This window comes from Siniperca chuatsi, linkage group LG4, assembly GCF_020085105.1.
Source record: "Siniperca chuatsi isolate FFG_IHB_CAS linkage group LG4, ASM2008510v1, whole genome shotgun sequence".
Classification (NCBI taxonomy): Eukaryota; Metazoa; Chordata; class Actinopteri; order Centrarchiformes; family Sinipercidae; genus Siniperca; species Siniperca chuatsi.
The window spans coordinates 24542831-24570347 of record NC_058045.1 but is presented as its reverse complement, the minus strand read 5'-3'; the positions used below and the strand labels follow the sequence as shown (position 1 = coordinate 24570347).

The 27517-nt window shown below is 38.9% G+C and overlaps 1 protein-coding gene across 2 annotated transcripts in view; it reads right to left on the bottom strand.

Annotated features, from left to right (window-relative positions):
* Nucleotides 1-2385: 2385 nt before the first annotated feature.
* Nucleotides 2386-27517, bottom strand: part of spon1b (spondin 1b) — a 95800-nt gene continuing 70668 nt past the window's right edge. Inside the window, exons 8-16 of one of the 2 annotated variants that reach the window (XM_044193672.1) lie at nt 26558-26759; nt 23097-23237; nt 22130-22205; nt 19358-19540; nt 11230-11400; nt 9352-9519; nt 8892-9050; nt 5242-5508; nt 2386-5150 (exon numbers count right to left, since the gene is read on the bottom strand). In XM_044193672.1, the coding sequence (XP_044049607.1) occupies nt 4987-5150; nt 5242-5508; nt 8892-9050; nt 9352-9519; nt 11230-11400; nt 19358-19540; nt 22130-22205; nt 23097-23237; nt 26558-26759 (1531 nt within the window). In that variant the 3' untranslated portion in view covers nt 2386-4986. The remainder of the gene's footprint in view (nt 5151-5241; nt 5509-8891; nt 9051-9351; nt 9520-11229; nt 11401-19357; nt 19541-22129; nt 22206-23096; nt 23238-26557; nt 26760-27517) is intronic. The other variant, XM_044193673.1, reaches the window with a different exon arrangement.

Below are 27517 nucleotides of genomic sequence, written 5' to 3'. Positions count from 1 at the left end.
AAACAATGTTATTGTCATTTTAAGACCATTTTATGCCACTGATATATTGATAATATAATAGCATAACAATGCAAGTACACCCTTTCAAAGAGAAATGAACTTTTAAGCTTCCTGAGCCCCGACCATGGTGAAACTCAGACACAGAGAGCAAATGACGAGAGGACAGAAGCAGCACGACCAGAAATGACAGCAAAACATGTCTCAGACTCGGCATAGTTACATTCGTTACACTGATTTTACATGTCAAAATCTATTTACTGGTTATGGTGAATACAACTCAACCTGTGAAAACTGTGTGTCTGGGGGAGTTTTGTCAAGTCTGAGAAAATAACATAACATATCTCAGCATGGGTTTGGAGACTTCAAATGTATAACAGAAAGCCTGCTATCAACAGGGTATGTGGAGTTTAAAACACTTGGCATTACCAGGCAGGGAGGGTCTGACAAAAGAAGCTATTAAGTTGCATTATGGGACATGTAGGACCCACTGTTTTTGGAGCTTGACCCCATACTAAGGACTAAAAGCCAGGATGTTTCAGCCTCTACTGTTCTGATTTTGACTTTTTTAATGCCACATGTATGAGGGTACTTTTGTGTCTTTATGATGCAATCAAACTGAAAAGGTTTCGGAACAAAACTATCGACACTGCAATCAAAATTTATTTTATTGCAAGTAAAATTAATTTGTGATTAAAAATGTATTAATGCAAACCCAAACATTTTGTTTACAAATCCAAAAATTTTGCTTTTGAACCCAAAAGTTTTGCTTGCTGTTGGGCTGACTCGTGGGTGGAACCTACGCGAATGAATGCTTTGTTTCCATCCACTACTGTAATGTGATTATTAGGAGTTGGTTCTTCAAGATAAACAGTAGGTGGCGCCAATTCTCCAGAATAAGAGGGTGCAACAAGATGACGTTATTTAGTGAGCGCCAATCAAACCTCAAACGGTGAAAAAAACGGTCCTGTCTAGATGGTAACCCTGGATTTGCAGAAACTCTCGCAAGATTTAGGTTTAGGCAACAAAAACCTTTGTTAGGTTTAGGAACACACACAATGAAGAAACAACACATACAAATCTTATGAGAGTTTCGCACATCTAGGGTAACCATCTAGACACGACCGACAAAAAACAATGTAGACAACACGATAGAAATGCAGGCTAATAGGCAGCCTGGGCATGTAACGGTAGTCACTAGCTTATTGGGCTAAGCTAGCAGCTAATTTTCAGGCTGACAAAATAATATTTATTTTTAACCCATTACAATATCACAGATCGTTAAACAAAAATAAATCTACTTGCACCAGTTCAAACATAACATTCTTGCTATCACTAAGATGGAAGTTATGTGTAAACATACCTGTGCACTGATTTTCTGTCTTCTCCATTCCGTCTCCTGTTTACAGTGGATGTTGCCAAGCTGTCACTCTGATCGAGGCTAGCCAATAGGGACGTGTCTTATATCTTTCAGCGTAGGTCCCGCCCATGAGAGTCAGCTCAACAGCAAGAAAAACTTTTGGGTTTGCATTAATACATTTTTAATCACAAATTAATTTTACTTGCAATAAAAAAAAATCATTGCAGTGTCGATAGTTTTGTTTTCAAACCTATTCAGTTTGATAGCATAATAAAGACACATATGCCTACCCTCATACGCATGCCAATCTTTCAACTTTATAGTGCAAATTGCTGGATTGCCCCTTAAAAATATGGCTTTATGCATAATGAATCATCTTGTGATGTTGTTTTAATGTGTATTAATGTTCATGTCTGGAAATTAGTACAAATAGGAAATTATACTGAGCAGGACAAAGAACAGTCCTGTAATAATGAGGGATGCCAAGATGAAACTATGATGTATAATATCAGCTTTATTATCAAACTAATAAGACACAATCTTTGAGTTGCTCCTAGACTCATCTTCACCATGATTTCCTCATGGGTTATATGATTGTGCATTCTTCTATCTCCATCTACTGGAGTGACATTGTAAGTACATTACCAGACCTGAGGAAGCTGTTAGGGATTCAGGCTAAAATGTTACGTAATAATTCACACAATTATGTGCATTTTAGTCTTTTTAGCTTTCTTAGATTCATGATCCATTATACCCTGTGTTTTGTGGACTTTGGCTTTACTTCCTTCAACAAATGTTTTTCTGTCACATGTTTTTCTTTTCTTCTGACCTCATGTCCCTATTCCAAACAAAAAGGACTGCCAGACACAGACCGCTGTGTCTGCATCTTCTGTCATTAGTTCAATGACTCATAAAAATCTCTGAAGGTGATAAAACAATATTAAGTCTGTTTTTTGTATGTTGTCAGAGATCCCCCGAGGTCTAACCCAAACAGAACATTAGGCTTCAAAACGAGTACAATGACGTCATGATTTTCACATTTACATTTTTTATTGTAAAGGTGGTTTCTTAGAAAATAGTCATGTGATACAGAGGCAAAGAAATAAAAGCAAGAGGCCTGAAAACAGAAAAGAGTGAAGGCAAGAAAGTCAAGAAAACACCTACAGAAAAAGAACTTTGTGATGACATTCTTATTAAAACAGAAAAGAAAACTGCAACATAATATGCTAAGTAATAATAAAACAATATTTTACACTCTCATCATGGCAACACTATGAAAAGTGCAAAAAAAAAACAATACATGAAATTTAAGTGTGTTGTAACCAAGGCCCCAGTAACAGTCTAGTGTATGTCGAGCTGTCCTACAGAGCCAGAACTCTGCACCAGTGCAGCACAGCACATGTGTAAGACTTGACACTTCTACGGCTCCGTCTGTTTGTGTTTTCAGGACCAACAAAGGCAGATACAGTCATTTAGCTATCTGTTTTAAGACAACATCTACGGCAGAGAAAGCGTAATGTCTAACCAAAATAATCATCATTGCACATGCTAAAATAAGATCTTCTGACAGAGTGAAAGCTATCACAGGTTTAATGCTACATCAGCTGAAACGACAGATAAACAGCAGTACAGTATATAAAGACTAAATTTAACAGTATAAAACATCTCCATTTAAATGTATCTGTTTATTAGGGAAAGTGGTTTTTAGTACTTACATAGTAGTGTCATTAATAAGTGTTGGTTAGATAGAAGATATACAGTACATCCACAAGTCTTTAGAGACTTCCTGTCTGAGCAACTATGTCTTGCAAAAAAAGAAATCCTACATCTTCACTTTAGTTTATGTTTTTTCTCAGTGAGGTGACAGTTGCCAACTTAAAATATTCCGTGCTAGGGTTGAAAGTTTGTCCATGATTTTAAAATGATTACTTAGTACACCTACTGACCGCTGCTCTGCACTTTGATTTGGGGAGGGAGCTTCCAGTGGTGCAGTGGTGTCTTTGTAGGTATATTGTGACTGATTTACTTGTGTTTCAGTTCCATGCTACTTTATACTTCTACTCTACTACAGTTCAGAGGGAAACACTGTAACATATGGTAAAATATGATGCTCTGTTATGAATTAAACTAACCAACAGTATATAAAATAGTTAAAATTAGCTCCTTTTACTTTGACACTTTAAGTACATTTAGCTAATACCTCTGTACTTTAACTTAAGTGCCTTTTTCAATGCAGGACTTTTAGTTGTAATGGAGATCTGAACACTTCCTCCACCCCTGAGGTGCTGTGGCTGCCAGTGTAACGTTAACTAACATTATGTCCATCTCATCTTCTCTTTCTGGAGATCTTCTCCCTGTAGCTACTAACTGTTGTCGATGTCACGATTTTTACCTGTTTGATATTGTGCCCTGTTGTGTTTGCTTCATATGTGTAGTTGTGTGTTTCCACTTAGCAAGTTACTAGTGTTTTAACTATAATCATTCATATCATGAAGCTCATGGGTTATGAAATGACAACAAGGGAATGGACATTTGTTTTCCGAGTTTGTCCTTAAAATAGCGCTTCTCCCCAGGCTTGATGCTGTTTAAGGGAATACTTATTGTATGTTACCTGCCTTAAAGGCTAAAGTCAGGGAACAAAAGTCTCTTTGTGCCGTAAACACCAGAGATGACATGAAAGATTGTAACATGCTCGCCTGCAGTCTTGCTGTACAAGATGTACATATCTGTATGTGACTTTTATGTAGGTATATGGTAAATCCCCCAGCGCAGAGGTGGCTATATGATGTATACCTGTGTAGACACACCACTACACCTCTGGGAGCCTCCATCCTGCACGTCTGATTAAGATAGTTTAACCGTCTGATTTGTCTTCATTTACAGATTACTCTGCTTCTTTCACACTTATTCTAAAAATATTTTGCCCCACCACAGCATGCTGCCATTTTAACATGTAGAAGAATTGTTAGAAACCGCTAAAACTAATAAGTTGATCCAGTTATACTACCGCAATCATGGCCTTTCCAGGGCGGACTATAGCTATGACATTTGCATTATTGATGTTTGGAGAAGGTATCTTTGCGTCAGTACATACAGTATGAAGCAGACACATGCCAAAAATCCCAGGTTCCTGTGAGTATTTTTCTCAGAAAATAGGAGCAGATTTTGGCAAGAATTCCAGTGAAATACCAGTAACCCAATCCCAACCCTATTCATACCCCAGGGACCAAAACTACTGAAAATACACAAAATGGCAAAGCTACTGTAGTTTATTTTTTCTAAAATTCCTCAAAAGCTGATTTTTTTTGCAGGACACAGACATTGCTCTCTAATACTTCCATTGTGGTCTAAAGTAAAAGTCAGCCCTGTTTAACTAAATGCCTACAATGGCTTCACTAAACAGCACATTATCATCTGCTTTTTTCCTCCTTTCTTCTCCCTTCCACTCTACTTACCTAAACTCATCTCCTTTTTCCAAAGTGTCAAACTAACCCATCATCTGACTCTCACCTCACCTCCCTGTGCACAAAAAGTTCATCCCCATCATCATCTTTATCAAATAAACCCATATTTTCACAACTTGTGTATCGAACCCGCTGTTCCCCTCCTCTGTAGCTCAGTGGTGCCCCCTAGCAGGGACGAACGTTACAGGCACGGATCTCCTTCCGGTCCTTACAACTCGCAATCGGAGTGGCTTTAGCTCTTTTCTTCACCATCATGAAACGTTCCTGGATCCCCCCTCCGCATGGTTTGGTACACTCCATCCAGCTGGTCCACGGCTGCATCCTGCAAACTGTTGGAATAAACAATAGACAGTAGCATCTCAACTCTCGTCTCACTGATCTCTTGATAATAATGACAATATAACAGATTATTTCTATCACCCGGCTGCTCTTCGGCCGCTGCAGCTCTTCCCTTTTTACCCGGTACCCCCTCACTTTTTCCACCACCTCGTCCTCCTCCTCCGCTCTCCTTTGTTTTAGTCCGGCACTTCCTGATCTTGCATTTCTTCCTCTGTATGGTCTCGGGACAAGCACTGCCCCCGAACTGCGGCTCCTGTTTGACCATACGGGTCCGAATGGTGTGCCCTTTACCGCAGGACTTGTTGCACACCGACCACTCGGACCACTCAGACATCATGCAGTCGACAGCTGGAAGGAGGAACAGAAGGAGGAGAACAAGAGGAAATGTCAGGGAAGGAGAGGCAGACAATTAAATGTCAGATTGATAAACAAAGAACAGAAAACATTTTGTGGCATATTTCTTCTTCTGATTGATAAACTCAAGATCATGTTTAGCAGTCTGAGCTCAGTAGTGCATGTTCCAATAGTCACTTTTCCTTTGCTCTTCACTCTAAGTGCCATTCCATTTTGAAAACTCAAGTGAACTTCTGTGAGATCACCCCTTAAAGGGGTGATGAAGATATACAGTCATCTTACCCAGAATGCATTGTAATCATTTATCAGTTCCTCTGGACAATGTGAGATCAAGTGATATGGAAAGCTGGGAAGACTGTGCATTTTTTATTAATCTAGTACGTTGTGTTAACTCCCATTACATGTTTTAATCAACACTGTACAGATTAACTGACTGGCAACTGGACCGGCAATTCCAATAAAGTTTATTCAAACAAGATGTACGCGTCCTCAACAGTGTTGAGAAAAAGTGAGAAAGGCAGTATGACTTCATGACAGCAATTCTACTATGTGGAGCCACAGATGGCTGGAAGCTGCAGATAATATGGTCTGTATGTTCTGCAGCCAAGTTCAGTTTTATATCATAGCACTCTCAGTCAACAAAAAAGTTTAAGCCATAAAATGTAAAATACTACTCCACTAAAAGTTCACTACAGTTTATAACGGACTGTTGACAGCAGCCATGTTGGAAATCGGACTGTGGAACTGCTGACAGCAGACCAAAATTTCTGACCTGCCAGAAGTCCAACCAATCTTCTGACAGCCAGATTGTTGATCGTACAGGTAATTCATCAAGCCCAGTGACCCTCCTCAAACTGCACGTCAACGACAACCGATTCTGAAAAATTCTAAAATTGATCCATACAGTGTCTACTTGGCTTAACTGTGCGTATAGAGGCTTTTAAGATAAATTTCTATCCCATTTCCAATTCTTTATTTGTCACTAAGACCACTTCCAGACAGACAGTAATACCTGCCTGAAAAAACACGCAAGGCACTGCGTTGGCCAATCAAATACATGCAAGTGCACATTCCTGCTGGGTTACTTTTTAACGTAAACAGAGTATTTCTACTGTTTACCTCGCAATCGTGGCGAAAGATAAAATGACTGCCGCAGTGATAACTTTCCAGAGAAAGTCCTGTCTGAGAGTGTTATAAACCATTGTAGTGTTCTGGCATCTGAGGAGCCTTCGAATTCATGAACCTGTTACTCAAACTGGACCTCTTGGATCGTATTTCATCACAACATGCTCCCACCATTGCAGCTGTTTTAATGCAGGGCTATTTTCAGTCTGAATCCCTGCTAATTCATTATTCTCAGGCCTGCTCAATAGCAAGTGTTTACCATTTTCAGTCCTCCGCTCCCCCTTACTCACTACAAGTTGCCAGCTCCATAACATATGGCTCTACATATTACCAAGGTCTGAGAGAAAGTGAAGGCGGCATACTAAATAATTACTGAAATACAGCATGCTTTTGGAGAATAAATTGTGGTCACTGGCTATGGAGAAGGGAAAGGCATAGGTCTACATGATTAATGGGTGGTTAGTTTTTAGTCCTGGAGGATGCCACGTTGAAACCCAGATTAACAGATGTGCTTTGTGTAGGTCAAAGAAAATTATGTGTTTTAAATTTTTTTGTAATTTTGACCATCATTCCTATTAGTTATAACAGCATTTTTTTCACCAGTATAATTGTGGAGATCCAGGGAAGCAGCAACATTGTAGAACAAAGTCCATTAGATTAGATTAGATACATTTACAGAAACCCAGCGTGGCCATAGAGAGAAAAATATATATATCGAGGCCACGTTTAATTTTATCGAGCACTCGAAATGCTATTGCGTGCACACGAGATACAATTCATGCCCATGTTTTTGGTTAATTCGTGAGCACGAGTTAAGTGTATATACAGAGAGCCAGCACAACAGACCAGCCTTTCTCCCTGAAGCAAGAAGTGCAGTGCACCTGCTTCTTCTAGGAAACTACTGGTTACCCACTTTGACGTTGAAAAGACATTTAATAGAAGTCTATTATATGTCTATTTGTCTTTAGACGTTTAGTTTAGGTTAAGGTTAATCAAAAATTAGACGTATATTAAACATGCATTCAACATTGCATGGTGGTATATTAGTAGCCGAAATAGAATCTGTGTAAATGACAAAAAGTATTTATACTGTAAACATGGGGGTATGCTGTGCAGTGCTTATATTAAACATTTACAGGTTTTTATGCATATTTAAAATATGCAATGATGTTTTTAAAATACCGGCCTATACATAGCCAAAAAAATCCTAGTCTATATCAGAGCTAAAGCATAGAGGTGGGTAGTTTACTAGATTAGGATATCAATCACCATGTGCTTTATGGGGTTAAATCACGGTACATTCTTTAAAATCACCGGCCTAATTATGCAAGGCATGTTCTGCGCACCCACATATCCTTACACCTGGATGCAGTGATCTACCAAGTGCACCAACTGTACACTAACAATTAAGGACTAAACTGCAAAATCAACCGTAATTTGGCATCAATTTCTTCACCATAATAAAGCCTATGTTAAACACAGATGTAGGCTATGAACACTCTTTTCTCTCTATGGCCACGCCCGGGCTCCGTGGAAATTAGTTTGGTCAGTCATGCACAGTGACAAATTACAAAAGAGACAAAAGTCAAAGGTCACAGCAGACAATATATAAAAAAGTAGCAAACTAGCACACACTCCAAGAGTACATTTGTGTGACACAGAAGCCCGCCTAGCTGTTAAAATAAATACATTTAAAAAACAATGGCATTAATATAATCGACCAATTCTTAAAAAAAAGCTAACCATAAGTCATGCACCTGAAAATGGGACCAATGAAAAAGGCAACAGATATGAAATGAGATCTTAAAATGGACACTGTTTAACTAATTAATTGTAAAAAGAATACATATGAAACAAAACCTTACAAATCATGTCAGAAACACAACCCATATCTCAGGAAACAAGCAAGTATTAGGGCAGTTAGGGCTAGCAACACAAGCTGTCAGATGATTAGACCTGTAACCATCAGTCTGTGAACAGAAGTTAAAACTAAGGTGTATGCGCCAGCAATGCCTATTTCTATCATAATGAATGTACAGTACAATAAGTACAGTTGTTCAAAGCTGAACCAGGAAGTACATCTACAAAAACAAACTGATTGCCCTACTTGCCATCAGAAATGATGGCCAAAACTATTAACATCAGACCCAGGTAGTAAAAAACGGAATATATCTTTAACAGAGTGGACAGAAAACAGTTTATTATGAAAGTTAGGAAATGAAAAGCAGTAGTTTTGTTCTTAAGTTACTCACGGCACTCGGGCAGCATGCACTTCTCTGTCTGCTCCAGCTCCTCGGTGCACTCTGCAGGATCCGACTTCAGCATCCTCTGACGTGTTCGTACACCCCGCCCACATGTCACACTACACTCACTCCAGTCAGACCAGGGTGACAGCATGCAAGGGATGGTATCTGCAAACACACACAAGCACAAGTACACAAACACATGTACTACAATTAGTGCTAATTATCCTGTTAAACTGTCAGTATTTCTGTACTTTATGTTTTAAAATGCTTGTGAAATCTTGGTGATGATCGAACCCGATTTATACTCGTGCAGAATCTCTCTCTCATCAGTTTGCTTATTCATTACAGTGAACTGAATTGAACTCGTGTATAAATTTACAAACAAATATTCATGTAAAAAACTCATGATATGAACGTATATGACAATACCATTGAAATGAAATAAAATAAATATTTGATAACTTACGGCATTCTGGCATCATGCATTTCTCCACTTCGGCCACCTCGGTCTTACACATCGATCCATCTATAGGAGGCATCTTCACCATGCGCTCACGTCTTCTCATGCCCAACCCACAGGTGACGCTGCAGGGGTCCCACTCACCCCACTCAGTCACCACACAGCTGCTGGGTGCTGTGGGAAGAAAAAACACAAAATCACAATATAAACATATGTCAGTATTTTCAAGTTCCACTACAAAGAGATCCATTTTTGGCTTGACTGCTGAAGTCAAATCAGTTGCTCGATTTTAGAGAATGTTTATCATCATGATTATTGATCGTCTTCATTTCTCACATCAGAGAATTAATCATATCATTTTTCACCACATCAAGTCTCAAATTGTGAGACAAAGACTTTGCGTAAGTTATGTTCTGCCTCTTAGATGGAGCAAATAGTAATGATTGAAATGTCATTTAAAAACACAGTAATAGATAGTTGCATGAAAATGTGGCGCGATGTCTAAAATTGTAGCAGCCTTTGTGAGAGGTGAGTCCAGGTCGTGTGATTTGAGTAACTAACTGAACAGTGCTTGTTAAATTTAATTGTCAGCTTACAGCCAACCAACTGACTGTCACAATATCACCAACCTAGAACCCGTCAAAGTATTTTTGTGATTACTGCACAAAATGAACTTTGCAGGTTATTTTTAAAAAATGTGTTTAATCTGAGTTTCGCGTGTTAAACGTTACTGTTTATTTTTATTAATTTCTATTTATTGCTCTTACACTGTGACTGCATTTCATGTCTTGCTATTATCTTTTATTGTGAAACACTTGACCTCTGCTCTAGAAAGGTGCTACATAAATAGTACATAATAGTATATAAATAGTGCACAGTTGTGGTAGAAGTACACAGATCCTTTACTCAAGTAAAAGTATAAATACTACAATGTAAAATATACTCTATCACAAGTAAAAGTCCTACATCACATTTTTCACTCAAGTAAAAGTATAATCAGTACTCATTATGCTCCTTCATACTGTTATAGTATTATGTTACATTATAATATTGTTTTATTATAACTTGTGTTGTAACATGTAAGCAGTATTTGAATGTTGCAGCTGGAGCAACTACTTATATATACTTATATTACTATATACTGTTGGGTAGTTCGATTTATAACAATGTATCCTATGCGAGAAGCTGATCATTTGCTTTAAATGTAAAATCTTGTAATTATAATTGTGAAAGAAATGTAGTGGACTAAAAAGTACAATATTTGCCTTTGAACTGAAGTGGAGTAGAAGTAAAAAGTAGCATCAAATGGAAATACTTGAGTAAATGTACATAGTTACTTTCCACCACTGATAGTGCAGTATATGGGCTCATAGTTAGAATACAGGAAAATACTGTGTTTGAATTCTAGACATTAACTTATGGTCAATATTAGTATACTAAGCACGCCATAAGCACACTTGAACATGTTTTATGATAATACAACTGTATAGTTACATAAACATATGGCCAATTGCAGCGCATTTTATATGAGATATATATATTATAATCAAACAAAAGGCTCCAGATAAAGTGAAGCTCTAATAATAGTTACATTAGTCTGATAAGTTTGGAAGATAACATAAAAATGCACTTCACTTCTTACACCTGTAGAGGTGAACACAACTCACATATGGAAGTACAAATCATAGACAGTTTGTTGACTCATATGTGAAAAGCTGTAACAGCTGACTCACATTAAAGGCATTGTTGATTTGGCTACATCATGGAAAAAATGAAAGTCATTTAGAAAACTGAAAAATTGAACAAATAATTGGTCGCACTTGTTCATTTTAAATTTGTGACAAAAACATACATGCTCACACACAGTAATATATAAAGACTCACAGCATTCATCGTTGACGACGCACTTCTCTGTCTCCTCAGTGTTGAGCTGGCAGAGCGAGCCATCCTCAGGATACTGTTTGACATATCGCTCTCTAGACCTCATCCCCATCCCACAGGACACACTGCAGGCCGACCAGCTGATCCACTCCGACATCATACACGTCGATGGCTCTGTCCACCAGGAAAAACCAGGAAAAGGGAAAACAAGAACAAGGTCTACTTTGCAACAGATACTATTAGAAGAACATCTTGACATTTTATATTTAATTTTTTTTATTTCTCTTTGTTATTATTAGAACAAGTTCTGCATTTTTTCTTTTAAAAATGGCTTCTTTGTCATAATGCCATGCCATTCCTCTTTGCATAAGTAGGTCCACTGCTGGAGTTGACCATTTATTTCATTGAGTAATATAAATAAATAGCTAGTTTTGGTCAAATCATTTCGGCTGCCACTGCAGAAAGTTCTGTGTCAGGTGTGAAATAAAACAACACACCAGGATTCTACATATTCCATTAATTAAAGACAGGTGTTGTCACCGAAATTCTATGTTCTTCGTCAATTTGTCTTGTTTCAGAAGGGCAACATGTGTAGAGATACAAAGAGGAGAGAAACAAAGAGACCGGATAGGTCAAAGGTCAGATTCAGCTACTGGGTCCGCTCCATTTCAGTGCGCCGCTTAACACATAACAGCGAGGGGCAGGAAAACTGTTTAAATGGAGTGTAACCTGTCAGCCAGCGGCAGCAACCACATCATTGTCAGCTGAAAAAAAACAAAACAATAATGGCGGCCTACAGGGCCACGGTAGCTTTCCTAGTTGACAAATAATTGCCAGCATGGACAGCACTGCAGGACATTCATCAGTTCTCTGTCTTATCAATCTCCCTTGACCTGTTTATGTTTGTATGGGCCATGTGGGCGTATGTGCCGGCTGAGAGGCCTTTTAAATGGTGTGCAGACCCTGCCTACTACACCGCAGGCGTACGCCAGCGTGGTAATGGTGCAGACCTACAGAAAAGCACCTTGGAGCTGATAGCCGCCCAGTGGCAGCCATGATAACAGCTGGAAGAATTCTGTACATGACAGTAGAGAAGTCAATACCTCAGTGGTTCCTTCCCTTCACCTAAGGGACTGTTCCTTATTTACTTTTCATAAGGTTTTATATGGGGCAGTAGGTGGCAGCATAAGACTGACACAACACATCCAAGTTAATTTGAAGTTACTTTCTTGTACTATTAAGTTTATATGAAATATGAAACATGGATATACATTTACAGCATGGTGTGACTCCTGTTCAGACTCTCCTGTACGGTGGGCTATGTTGCCTGAGTCATTTCTGGCCCAGTACGGAGATGTGCTCCCGGTGGACAGCCACAGGTGAGCGAGGGGAACCGTCAGGGCCTAAAAAAGTTCTAATTTTATTCTTAAAAAAGTTCTAATTTTATTTCTATGGCTGCCGTGACAATTGATATTATTCTGGCCACTGCTGCCACTGTTGTGTATGATACGGTTTATTTGGGAAAACGGTCATTAATATGCACGTCACTAATGTTGGCTCTGTGTGCGCTGTATGTATGTGTGTGTGTGTGATGTGTAGGCTTATTATATTTTGTTGGTTTTGTGTGTTAGGGGGGTGGCTGTCATGCACCCATATACCAGTATTCATATTCTGCTGAAGTGTACACAGCTTGTGTGATGATGCGATTATTTGTAAGGAGGATTTGCATATTGTTTAAGGAATTAGCTGTTTGTTTTGGTGATAACTCTCCCTCCCTCCGTGCTGTTTGCTCGATGCATTGGCTGGACTAAGTTAGCGTCTTATTTTTGTTTCAGAGCTGGAATAGTTAACTTTTGAGTAGCTACTATATGAGAGGACAAAGTGGACTGGTAGTCTGGGGTCAGATGGTTTAAGAGTCATGGTTCACTATTAAACGTAATGGTTGGAAAACGTCAGCCTTTGCTTTTTATTGTATCCAATACCAACTACCTTTGGTGTGATTATAATACAAATATGGTTATTTATGGTGGAAGGAGGGTTATGCATTTTCCCCCAGTCACTCAGGGAGGCTCAAGGAAAAATATTTTTGGCTCCGGGGAGGGTCAAGATAAAAAAAAAACAAACAAAAAAAACAAAGTTACACTGCCAGCCACAGAGACAATATTAAGTTGAAAAGAAATGCACATTGTTTCTTTGCTGATTCACATTTCCCTCTGTCTATTACTATTAGTCCTTTTAATAAGCTTACTGCTCCCCACCCCCCACTCACGCACATCAATGCCGGGAGAAAACTGCGCAGGTCAGGTCATTCTATAGTTTCAATAGTGGCCAATTTTTCAGCCATCTGTTGAAGATTTAAAATATAACTATAAATAAGCTTTGGAGGGCGTTTGTGCCTTTTGTCCTCTGTTCCTGTCACATCAAGACAAACTAGTGAGTCACATTTTAATTTGTTTAGCAGCTGCTTGCTTTAAAAAAAAAAAATTCTTCCCATCATTCTGAACATTTAAAGCTGTGTTTTATCTTTATTTTATTAAACACTCTGTCAGGCCACAGCAGTGTTTTAATCATATTTCTATAGTAAAATACTTTGGGAAGAAGTTCTGATTATTTAAGCAGCTGCTGGTGTTTTAGCGCTCTGATTGTGGTTGGCTGTGTGTCAACCACAATCATAAGTTTATAAGTTTAGTCTGTGAGTGTGTGATGTTGGCCTGCTGCAAGCTGTACTTCATATTTAATGTGGTTTCACTCATTACTGAACTCTTATCCACAGTAGTAGTAGTACACATTCACAGTTGTTTCTAAAGTACTCAGATTCAGCTTCATTACATTACAATTACGTAGCACACTTTCAATACACATACTGTATTTGCAGTTTGTATTTGGTGTTCAGTGTCTTGCTGATGAATACTTCGACTCGTCAATAAGAGAAGCCACCAACCCAGCGATTAATGGCCAATCTGTGCTACCACCTGAGCTACAGCCTCCCACAAGAGAGAGAAGGTGCAGTGGTATGGAGGTCAAAAAAAGACATTGATCAATGAGTAAATAAATAATTATTTTTTTTAATTAGTACATAAAAGAATTAATGTCTAAACAAATAATGAAATAAATAAAAAAAAAACATCATTTATTTATTTCTGTACTTCTACATTTCATTTCTGTATTTCCATCTGTATGTTAATGAGGTTAGTGGTTCTAGCCTCACTCTAAAGCTGGTACACATGCTATTAATGTAATGTAAACAGCTGTATGATCTTTTGCTTGTGCCTGTTTTAACCAATAGTCCTTGGTCAGTGCCATCTACCTCATTAACATGCAGACACAAAAATACATATATAAATAAAAAACAGAAATAAATAAATATACAATTTCAGAAATGTATTAATTCATTAACATAATGATACATTTAATTATTAATGTATCTTTATTATTATTATTATTAACTCCTCTTTTATGTTTGTATTTTTTCTTTTCTATATTAATTAAAATATGAATTTATTTCTGGCAGGAGTATGTCCTTAAAATGAATGCGATGCAGTGTGGGAGGACACCCATGTAGGACAACATGTATCTATTTATTTTTGATTACTTACAATATTTATTTATTTATATTACTATCAGCTTTTATCTTTTAATTAAAATATTTATTTGTCTTTAAATGCTTTAATTGTAATTGCATTTATTTATTTACCAATGAATAAGTCATTATAATTTTTTGTCCTCGTTGAGGAATATGTCCCTAACATGAATGTGATGTGGTGTGGGAGGACACCCATGTGAAAACATGTAGGATGACATGGAAACAAAAAGGCACTAATCAGCTTTATCAACGACTGCTATGGGACAACAGCAACCCCAGGGACCTTTAGATCTTCAACTTAGAGCTCCCAAATGAGCTATTTTAGCTTCAGTATGCTAAGTGAAGAACACTTCAGCAGGCAAGATTCCTCACAGGAATACTTGAACCCAGGTTATCTAGTTACAGGACACTCTCCCTACACATCACACTAGAATTCTCACAGCTGCTTGGATTTCAGTCTGGTAAGTCATCTCAAAGTTGAAGGTGTCATTTTGAAAAAGCTCTTCCTCAGAAACTGCTTCAACTCTCTTTTAATAAGGCAAGTTGCCTGAGGGGCAGTCCTAGTCACAGCATGGGCCTTAGGGATTAAAAGTCAATATGTATGACCCCGGCTTGTATCAGCTGAAAAGTGAACTGCAGATTCTCAGGCTTAACAAGGCTCCACTCTGGTGTATTTTATCACTATTAGCCAGCATGGCGCTTCAAGATCTCCCTATTTTTCACTTAGAGAGTCACTCTACGAGTCTAACTGCCCTTTACTGCCGTCTCCTTGGGGGGGGGGGGCCTGGGTGGCGCCAAAATTGCACACAGAATAATTTTTTTTCAGCATGTAACCTAATGTGCTAGGTCCAGCCCTGCGCCTCTTCTGAGAGTGTAGGCCTGGTACAGATAGTATATTAAAAGTGAGAAAAGGAGAGTCTGTCAAGAATAAGAACAAAGAGACCTTGTAAATAGGATTTTATTTAGAAATGATAGATGAACTTTGAGCAACTTGGCATGGGTTTTTCTTTGACTCTCAACACTTGATTCTCTTTACACTCTGCCTTCCAACAAACTGAGAACAGCATTTCTTACCGGCTGTGGCCTAATAAAGCAGAACTAAGTGAATCATTAATAAAAGATACAGGTATCTCCAGCTCGGATGAGGCCTCCAGAGACCCAAAGTGGTTCCCAGGAATATTAATCATGCTGGCCGTTGGCCCCCGTCCTGCCCTCCATGAACCCCGCAATTATCAATCTCCCTCCGCACGCTAACGGAGCGCTAAATGAAAACAAAGGAGAGGTGCTCAGGCACAAAAAGCTATCCGTGTTGCTGTCTGATAATCGATAAGAGGAGCAGTGAAGGGTGTGTGTGTGTGTGTGTGTGTGTGTGTGTGCATGTGCGAGAAGCTCTGTCAGCCTTGAACAGCCTGAGCTTCACTCGTGTGATGACTGGTAGACATCCTGGGAGCAAACGAAGAAGAGTGAGGAGGGAGAAGACAGACGCTGACTGTGCTGCCTCTCAGCATTTATTCCGAACTGACAACTTCACTGGAAATTGGACAAAAGCAAACTCCTGGGGTTTTGTGCTTATACGTGTGTTTGTTGCCGGATCAGTGGTTGTTACTTGCAGCAAAAGAGCATCAAAAAGACAACTTTGATGGAAATCAGAAAGAAAAGTTTCTCCTTTGACAACAACAGAGAGAACCTGAGAGAAGGAGGAAAAGCTGATGCTAATTTGCTTAAAACACATTTGTCATCATCTTAGATACATCTTAGATAGATTACCGTGAACCACGAATCTCCGCTGTGTTAAATGTTAGTGTCTTTGCATCTTCACTTTGTTTCTGCATCTTAATGAGATTCCTGAACATACACAATCCCCCTGTTGTTACTATTATCTTTAACATAACAATGAAAGCATGGTACGTTGATTTCTTTTAGTCAAAGACAACACGATCAAATCCTGGATTTGTCCTGGATGCAGGAGGACGCTCAGCTTTAACAGCTAATCCACATAATCTGTTATGTTTCAGTGAAGTAATTAGGGTATCCAATCACCAGTGTTTACACTGTGTGATTAGGGATTTACTGTATTTTGTGACATATCCTCTTGATGTGACCATATAAACTTCAGATATGTGTGGGCTTCACTGTCTTTTACAGCTGGCATCTGCTTTCACAGTCTCCAGATTATTTTTCTAATCACAGAGCTGCCACCCGTTTCCTTCTGTTTTACCTGTTTATAATATCCTTCCCAACAATAACCCCAATTGTTACTGTATGTAATAGCTGCACAATTAAATTTTTGGATAAAATAATTCCACAAGGCCGTGAAATATAAATGAGGCAGAAGCTTTGTGTTTTCACTACAGATTCCATCAGTTTAAGCCACAGTCACTGAGTCTGTTTTAGTCAGGATGAGATAAACACCTAAGCTTTAATCTGCTTATTATTTTGAGGGTTCATGGATCGCCCCTCTTGTTGATAGGAAATGAACGCCCCAACTCTGAAAGGATTATAGCAAAAGAAATGCAATCTTTGTTTTTTGATGCTTTTTTTAAATTTGTGTAATGAAGTGTTGCAGAGACAAGGATATCAGCGTGTTTATATTTATGCAATGAAATTCCACTGTTTGACTTTTTGGAGATAAAAGGAATTTACTTGACACTAAAACCATATAGCCTATCTTTTAAAGAGTTCAACAAGTTCAGAAGTGTACCCTGCTACACAAAGTGCCTGTTAGTGTTTGTGTCTATGTACATATAGTATGTACACATACCATAGAAAGTTTGATGTGTGTGTATCCTGTGTACTATTAAGAACAAGAGCATGGGGGAATTTGGTAAGCCTGCCACAAATTACCATCAAGGGTGCAACATTTTACCTCACCAAAATTTTTCAATTTAGATGGGTATTTATGATTAAAGATGTAACAGTTGATCTGATTCGCACAAATTGCTGCTAAAGAAGATCTAATGCCGGGCTGTTTTGAGGTGTTTTAAGTGTTTTTGTCTGGAAAGTAATGGAAAGCAAAAGAAAGTGTATTCTGCTGCTATACAGTATATTTCAATATATTCAATCCAATATTTGAATATTGGTTAAAGAGAAGACACTTTTGGAACTATAGGCATGTATTCATAATGCAAGAGTAAGGCCATGTGTGACATATATTAGTTAAATAGCCTTATGTTGTCGGCTCAACAAAAAGAGTGACTGAGTTATGAAAAATCAATGTGAAATGTTTGGTAAAACTTTTAAAACTCCTTTAACTATATTATTTCTGTAAACAGGTTAAAAAAAATATCACAGCAATAAAGTACTGGCTGCTTTAATCATATCGCACTGAATTGGACCTCCTGTGAGCTATAAAATGTCCAGAATGTAGGATTTAGTGGCATCTAGCAGTGAAATTGCAGAATGGGAAAAACTACAGTGACCACGAAACTAGCAAAAAAAGTGAAAGGTCCTATCTAGAGCCAGTGTTTGGTTTGTCCGTTCTGGGCTACTGTAGAAACATGGTGGTGCCACATGGCGACCTCCGTGGAAGGGGACTCGCTCCCTCTGTAGATAAAAACGGCTTACTTTAAGGTAATGAAAACACAACAATTCTTATTTTCAGGTGATTATACACTAATTAGAACATACTTATAAATATTATATTCCATTTCTGCCAATAGCTCCTCCTAAATGATACACACTGGACCTTTAAAAGTAAGGAAAAGTACATATTCAAGCAGTCTGTCCCCTTGCTAAACGTGAATGGAGAGCTACTGTAAGGTTACTTTATAATGCGTCTTTTAATTTGTTGCAACATCCTTTACTGCTGTCCCTGAAGAGTTTTCATTGTCTGAAATACAGTACATCTCACTATTTTTCTCTCTCCCTCTCTGTCTGTCTCTCTCAGTCGTTGTTTTGACAGTGCCGACAATTTTACGCCTACTTTGTGAAGACGTTAAATTACAGACAGTTTCCTCTGCTACAGTGGTCAGTCTTATTTATGTTTCCACCATGTTGTTGCAGTATTTTCAATTAAGTATTTCTGCCATTATTGACAGCAGCTAGCAGTCACTTTGGTAGCTGCTGGACTAATACTTAATATCGACTTGTAACAAATGGCATGCTCCAGGCTTTCATGAGCATTAATGCTGTTTCGTGAGATAAGGCTTACTTCCCTGTCCAGAGGGACTTAAAGAGCATTTGCATTGAATATAATGATATAAATAAAAAATTATCTGCTCTCCTACTTTGGCTGTGTTAACTGCAAGTGCTTCCACACGACCAAATAAATGTTATTTATTGAAGTAAAACTGGCTGAGAAAGCTTGTTCTCTCCCAAATCCTCTATTATTATCCTCCAATATCATTCTGTCCTCTGCCCAGTACAAGCACCACTGACCACTTACATAGCAACTACAGTGGAGTGCCTTGCTCAAGGACTTCTCTGCCTACATTTTCCCAATGGGTGCAGGGATTCACAGCTGTGGTCCCCCACTCTCCAACCTAACGTCTCATACTTTTCGGCGGGCACTGTACTGTACATCCGTGTGTGTTTGTATGTGTTTTTTACCCTCCATACTGCATCCCGGCCCCATGCAGGGCTGGAAATCTTGAGTGTGGGGACACGGCACGCTGAGGTCCAGCTGGGCCTTCAGCATCCTCTGCCTCATCCTGCGGCCTTTTTCACACGTAGCGCTGCTACACGCCGACCAGGGAGACCAGCCTGAGTAGATACACGTCTCCGGTGTGTCATCTAAGAGAGAAACACACAGGGATGTTTAGTGATTTGTGCTAAATTACCAAAGAAAAAGAGGCATTTTCATTTTTTGGTTTAAAAATCTTCTGCTCATTCAGTGATTGACTGTGATGACAGGGTCATCGTTTAATTTGCTTTTACAAAACTTCCTTTTCAGTTTCATTCCACTAAAGCAGCTGAACTGATTTGCCACAGTAAAGAGGAGGGATGAGGGATGGGGGACTGGGCTGACATTGATTATTTAACATCGTATCCAAAGGTGATTACCGCAGGTAGTGGACCACAAAAGGCCACAGAGTGACATCTGAGAGGGAGAGGAAGTAGCAGAGGGATAGAGTTGGAGAGAAAGAGAAGAGTGTGATTTGTGAATGTCTTGTCCAATTATCAGCTGTAGCAGAGCTACAAGAAGTAGCAGGGGTGCTAGCGTCAATTAATAATGCTCTCTCGGGGGTTCAGAGAGGCAGAGAAAATGAGAGGAGAGGCAAGAGAGAATATACTGTCAGGCCTCAGGGACAAACCTGAGTGGGTCCAACTCTCTGGGATAACGTGTAATGACAGAGGAGAATGAGGGAAGAAAAGAGCTGGAGACGCAGAGAGGAAGGTAAGAGCAGAGTTGGGTTGATGTGTAAGTGAAAGCAGTGAAGCTCCGGGCGGACCGGGGGGACCAGCCTGAATGGATACTCGTCTCTGTAGTGTCATCTCACACAGAGAAGAGGGGAAACAAGGGAGAAGGAGAGGACAGGTAGAGTAAGAGAGGAGAGAAAAGGAGGAGGGAAAGAAGCAAATGGTCTATGACTGGCTGAGGAGGACATTTATTATGCAGCAGGAGATTCCTGTTTAGAATTCTGCTGTGTGGGCAAAATCCTGCAGCCTACCCAAGGCCACTTAGAGTAAAAATAGGCATAAAGCACCCATGTGCAACACAAATACTGTCATGCACTGGTCTGTCCTGCACAGTCTGTGTGCGGGTTATCAAGGAGGTAAAGTACAGCTCATCTTGTAACTATGAGGTCACAGCACTGATCCCTGTAAGGGCCGGATTATGCTAGAAAAGAACGTCGGAAATCAAAAGTGTTTTTACCCATTTTAAATGGCCACACTTGAATGCGGGGTACACACATCTGTTCAAAAACCAACCCATCTCAAACAAAATATATTAATATACTACTAATTGCATTTTCCAACTGTGTTTGGGGGATCATAAATGCTGCCTAGATTCTGTTCACTGACAGTGTGTTGTTTTCAATCCAGGGAGTGTGAAATCCTTTATGTGCACAGACGTAAAAAAAAAAAAAAATACACCTACCAACACCTGTAAAGGCTCACTAATACACTAATACTAACACACTGTATCTTGTTAGTGCACAAACAGAAATGTAAAGTTGTGATTTTACAGGGAGTTATATGCTGGAACTGTTTCTTGGCCAACAGCAGCTGGGTGTAGTAACTTCCTGGACCTTACTGTGATGACAACACTCCAGGATGTCAAGTATTTTTGAACTTTGGAAAAATCCAGGCTAGCTGTTTCCCCCCGCTTCCTGTCTTTATGCTACGCTAAGCTAATTGACTCCTGGCTCTAGCTACATACTTGACAGACATGAAAAGAGGTGTCAATCTTCTCGTCTAACTCTCGGCAAGAAAGTAAATACACATATTTCCCAAAATGTTGAACTACTCCTTTAACCAACCTTTAAGCTTTGACTTTCCTAAACACATTAAAATCATGCTTAAGTTGACAGATGTGGATATTGCAGATACATTCAATATAAACGTGTCTGTTATGTTTAGAAAAAACATGAACAGCAGTATTACTTTTCTTACGAAATGCATTTGCCAAAACAAATTAGTTGTATATGACTGTAATTTCTAGGAGACAGGGTTGAAAAAATCTATATGTTTTTGTTTTGTCGTGATCTCACTATTTATTCCCCCAACCAACACACAAATATCAAAGCAAGAAAGTGAGAGAGAAAGTGAGACAGAAAGAGAGAACTAGGCAGAAAAAGAAACTGTATTTGTTCCTTCTTTCATTGCGGTTATTTACTACATAAAACTCTAAGAAACACTCAGGTAGGCGCCACACACAGATTTCATGTGCAGTACTGCTGAAACATCATTGTCCAGAGTGACGGGATCTGTGATGCATCGCAGAATATAAAGTATGTTTGATAAGGACAGGACTTGCTCCAGACGCAGTTGTGTTGCTCTGCAGCATTGGGTCGCCCGCCTTCTCACAGCAGGGTCGAGCCATAGCGCTGCCAGATGTGTATTCTGACTATCTGGCCTGAGCCCAGCTGAGCCTCTACTTAAACCAGTTGTGTCTGTAATGAGCGATATGTGTGTCCTTGAGCATCATAAGACACTGAATCCCCACAGTATCTGCTCAGTCTGTAAGTCTGTAGTTAAAGTGAATGTTTTGCAAACTCAGAATGAATTGAGGAACTGAGTCAAGTTCAAAGAACAAAGGAATGCAATATCATGTAATGAGAGGGTTCAAGCCCTTTAAGTTAATCGATTTTATCTTGTTTAGGGTCTTTCCCAGAAGAACTGTAATCAGGAAACAGTGTGTGTGGGCATTTACTGTACCTTCCTCCTTCTCCTCCTTTCCAATATCAGCTACAATGTCATCTATGGTGTCAGGGACCACATTACACTGCTCTCCCTGCACACACAAGGAAAGCTAGGGTCATACACTAACACACACACACACACACACACACACACAAAATGTATCCAAAGATTATTACAAGACAAAACCATAGCAGCATAGTATAAAACTGTTGACCATTGGCTGATATAGATCACCATTGGCTGTGTATGTGACAATGGTATTTCATGCGTTTTGTGTGTTGTGTTAACATGGTTACAGTTGGGCAGAACAATTTCAGGAAAATATTGACTGTAAATGCAATTTTTACAGACCAATATTACGATTGCAATTTGATTTGCAATTATTTAGTTAACCCCAAGGCCTGTATTTGTGGTCTACATAGTTTACATAGTTCAACAACATAATAACAGAGTTATCTTGTTTCAACAGAAAAACATTTGGATACAATAATGCAGTTTCTTGTTGTTGGGGTCCTGCAAGGGTTCTTTTTTCTTTTTTTATATTAAACAAATTTAGCTTATATTTAGCAGGATATTACATTAGTAGTATACTTGAAATGACTCAGTAATACTCAAATATAATCATGACCTGACAACATGAGTTTCATGCAGTACATGTCAACATTACATTGCTATTAGCTACAGCTGAGTCTATTTGCTGGCGGCAGTTGTCATGTAAATTATAATTAAAATTGCAGCACTTGTGATTTGAACATGGCACTCTTAATAAAGATTAATTGTTCAGCCCAAGTTTGCTCAAAAGTTAGTCTTAAAAATGCAGTTTGTTGTCTTTTTACTAAAATAATTGGAGCTGTACTTTTTTTCATGATCATCATCAGAGTTACTCTACCAGTGTCAAATCATTTCTAAAAACATTTATTTCACGAGTGCACACACACACACACACACACACACACACACACTTGCACTTACTACATTGTACCTTTCTAGCAATGCGTTCCACCACCACCTTGGCTACAGGGGTAATTGCTCCTCCCTCTGGGTCGTAAAACGGGCTCTGGGGGTGGTCCAAACTGGTCAAGGGCCGGATCTTCTCCTGAGGAATAGTGGGCTTGTTTGGTGACTGAAAGAGGCCGAAATACGAGGGTAAGTGAGCAAATTTGATATAAAGTGCAGTATACAAAGGTTAAAGCTGCTATAATCAATATTTTTATATGAACAATGGATCAAATGACTATGTGTCACATGAAAGGTGTTGCTCATAGTGACGATAATACTACAAATAATTACCACCCGACTGCAGTTCCCCTCAGCCCTTTGGAGCGTTTTAATGTCTTTCTACTCATTGTTTTTGTTCAGTCTCACCACTCTCATCAGTGCTGTTTTCCAGCCACTGTAGGCAGCTGTTGTCTGCACACAAACATTACACTACCTGCCCAGCATCAAATGGCAAACAGATTAAGTTAGCATCTACCTGGTGAATATAGAGGAGCATTTAGCTGCTAATGCGATATTTCCCATTGGAGTTGTTGGAGACCAAAACAAAGCTTAAAAACAGAGTGAATATTGGATTTATATTTGTCAAGTGGACACAAACACGACTCTAAATGAATGCTAATGTTGCTCCATGTATGCTGTGTTTGCATACATGGTCAGCTTTATACTGTAAGGTGGATAATATGTCAAAGTTTTCAGCTGGTTGTGTTAGAACGAGGTGGCCGAAATAAAATCAATTAATGCAGCTTTAATTATCTTATATTTGAAAGAGCTGATGCCTCTGGAACACTTTGAGCCCCCAGTGACCTTCCTGGGAAAACAAATCATATTTCTGAGCAAAATAAGACACAGAGTAGACATGAATTTAACACCTAACAGAAGCCACACCTGTTCAACACGTCCTGTCAGAAAGTGTTTAGCACTACAAGGGCCTTTCAGTTTTCACTGTCATCTCCCTAGGTAGATGGGTTTGAGTTTGCAATGTGAATCTAAAGGTGAATAAGCTCTGATGGCTCTTTATCAAACAGGAGAAAATGGACATGTGCAAATAAGATGCTACGGGTGAAGATCAGGTCATGATTTGATGGGGAACTATTACCACTTTCCCGCATTAGCATTGTGCAAATCATACACTTGGTTTTGGAATGGTTGGTGTCCTTGAGGAAAACATCTGCTCTTGTATATTGAGTATCAAATACGCCTGAGGGAAAAGAGTCTGGGTCTTCCACTGAGGAATGGTTAGAGTAATCAAAGTTAAACAGCCAAAATTTAGGGCATGGGAATTATTTGTGGGACAAGAATACTAATCCAATAGCAGCGTATAGTGTCTGCACGTCTGTGAAACAGGCTTTTAAAAAGAGAACAACATGATTTCTCTTGAGGGAAGGAACCGTAAAGGAGCAGCCCTTTACGCATGCAAACTAGAAATAATATGTAATAACACTACAGTACAATAGCTGCATTGAATGTATACTCCGATCTGACCAAAAAGGGTGAGGTTGGTAGGTGTCAAGGGCCTGAAAGAGTCACCTACAGTCACTGCTTCTACAATAAGCCATCTGGTCTGGGGCCTCTTTTCTGTTTGATCTCACTATGCATCATTTATATCCATTTTAACACCCCTTTAATAAGAGATTCATGGCATTGTTTCCAGGTGTGTGTGGTAGCATGGGTGTCCATGTGTGTTAGAGCTTAAAAAAAACTCTACAGAGAGAAAAGATAGAAACACATGACAAACATGAATCATTCTCTTTGTTCTTACAGGTTAACTCAACGTTGTCGTTTCAAGTTTGTTACCAACTTTCGATTTAATATATGCAGGAGTACTGAATAAGACAAAGGGAAGACATCTACAAAGGATGTATTACAGAAGATATGAAGTTACATCCTCATCTACAGTACTCTAGTAACAATGTTGATGATTCACTTTGTAGTTACAAGTTTTTTCTCTGACTTTTTAGTTAAAAGATCTTGTGTGGAATGAGACCAAACAAGACATCCATCACTTGTTGGAGATAATTAGAAACTATCAAATTTACTTGTAATGTCTGCAAACAGAAAGAAACTATAAAGTCTTTGCTTTTCATACAGTGCAAAGATGAACAAGCAGGGGGTCCGGAAGACGTGTGCTTCAATATCTCTGTCTGTAGGTGGCAGTGATTTAATGTCTGCTGTATAGTAGGATGCATGCATTATCTGATGGTAAAAAATATACATTGTCTTTTAAGGGGAACACTTTCCAGAGTAAGGGGTGTAGAAGCATACATTATAGACTGGAAACTGCCGTTTAAAAGACATTCCAGGACCAAGGAAACCAATGTTTAAGTAGTGCAGAGTTACATAGTTGTGTTAAATTCTACATTTTATACAAAGACTGATTCACATACATATAGCATAATACACATGAAACAACAACTCACAAATCTAGGAGGGTCTGTGGGTCAGAGGGCTTAGGAGACCAAGACTAAAAACAGGCCCAGAACAGACAAGAATGCTTCCACCTTTAAAAAGTACCAGAAGCCAAATTGAAAGAGGTCTGGTTTTATGTCAGTGAAGTTTTTGAAAGGTATTTACCACCTCCCCTCAGCAGGATAAACTCCTTGCTTATTCATGAGGTTGTAAACTATAAATAAATTGCTGTAGTCTCCAAACAGTGGGTGAATATGGATGAGCTGCTTTCATTCCAAGGATGCAGAAAACTAAAGAAGTCTGTCACAGTAACAGACAGGTGGAAGTCAAGTGGGCTGTGATGTGAAGGTTTGAAATAAATCTTGCTTTCTGCCAACAGCTAGTGAGCAATAAACCTTAAAATAATATGCAATATACTTTAACTGTCAGCTTTCACTTGTGCAACAGCTTTATCTAAGTAGACTACATCAGTACACCTTTAAATAAGGCACAGTTAACATATGTGTCTAATACACAGTATGGTACAGTATTTAGTGTGACAGACCCTCAACGGCCATTTTGGAGGTCTTTAACTTTTATGGCAAAGTGTGGCCAACTCAGCAGAACCAGATGTGGTTGGTTGTTTTGTAGCTAGTAAAAGTATCTGATCTATAACATCTAACTCTGTAGCATTTGTTAGTTAAATAACAATTAAAACATTAGATACATTGATGTATCTAATTTGTTTTTAGGAAACAACAAAGCTGCTTTGGTTAGTAGTTAGCTAGCTAACAAAGACAACTTATGATTTACAGAGGTTAACTAGGCTGACATTCCTCAAGCTAATATCAGAGTGTCAGAGCTGACTACACAGTAAAAATGTAACATTACTGACATATTGGCAGTAATGTTACATGAACACTTTTTATATCCTAGCTTATTTTGCCATAATTTCTTAAAAAAAAAAAAAAAAACTTTTCAGTTTGGATGTTACACCTCTCAGGTTTCTACCACTGCCATCATACATTTGAACTAACCAGTAAAATTAGGATAGATTACCTCATATGTGACACCACTGTCAGTGCCTGCATCCCAGGGAATGAGGTCTGTCACCAGCCTCTGGACCCAGCCACACTCCTTGGTACAGAGGTCCTCTCCTGACAGCCCCACATTCCAGTCTGGGCTGGGCCCAAGCATGGTGAGGAAGGACATCAGGTGACGGGTCCGGTCCACAGAAAACTCTGCTGATGGAGCTGCTCGCCTGGTGACATGGGTGGGCAATGTCAAGAAATAAACAGAAACAAACAAAGAACATTTCCAGATAAATAAACTCCACTCCAAATATTAGTTTAATGAGACAGCCCTAAGGGGGAAACATTTTCCTACATCTCAACACTGCTGTTAAAATATTTAGTTAATTACTTGCAAAATGGCCAGTTCCGATGTCATGACCTCTGACTTGAGTCACACTCTGCTAATTGCTGGATAATTAATGCTCCAAAATATATTAATATATTATATAAATATAATAATAATATATTAGAGTCAGAAAATAGCACATAATGACATATTCTTTCTGAATGTCCAAAACCTACTGAAAATAATAAAATATTCGGAAGATAATAATGGGGTAATTTGAAGTGTCTTTACAAAAAAAAACAGTCCTTGGTATTATCCTTAATTATTGCATTTTAACCAGGACATAAGTGCAAACACAACTATTTTAGAACAACTTGACAACTGTGCATGCAAAATTGAACAAATTGAGCTAATATTTCATATTCAGTGAGTGTGTGACTGTGTGGGTGCTCATGCATGTGTGTGAATGTTCTCATTAGTAAAAATAATAGTGGCACAATATATCGCAAATGACAGACAATGCTAGGAGGGGTAATTAAACAGATGTTTGGTGAAAGATACAGTACATTAGTGGGTGTGTGTGTGTGTGTGTGTGTGTGTGTGTCTGTGTCTGTGTGCTCATGCTTATGCTCATGCAGTGCTGAGGGCTACAATTGTGAT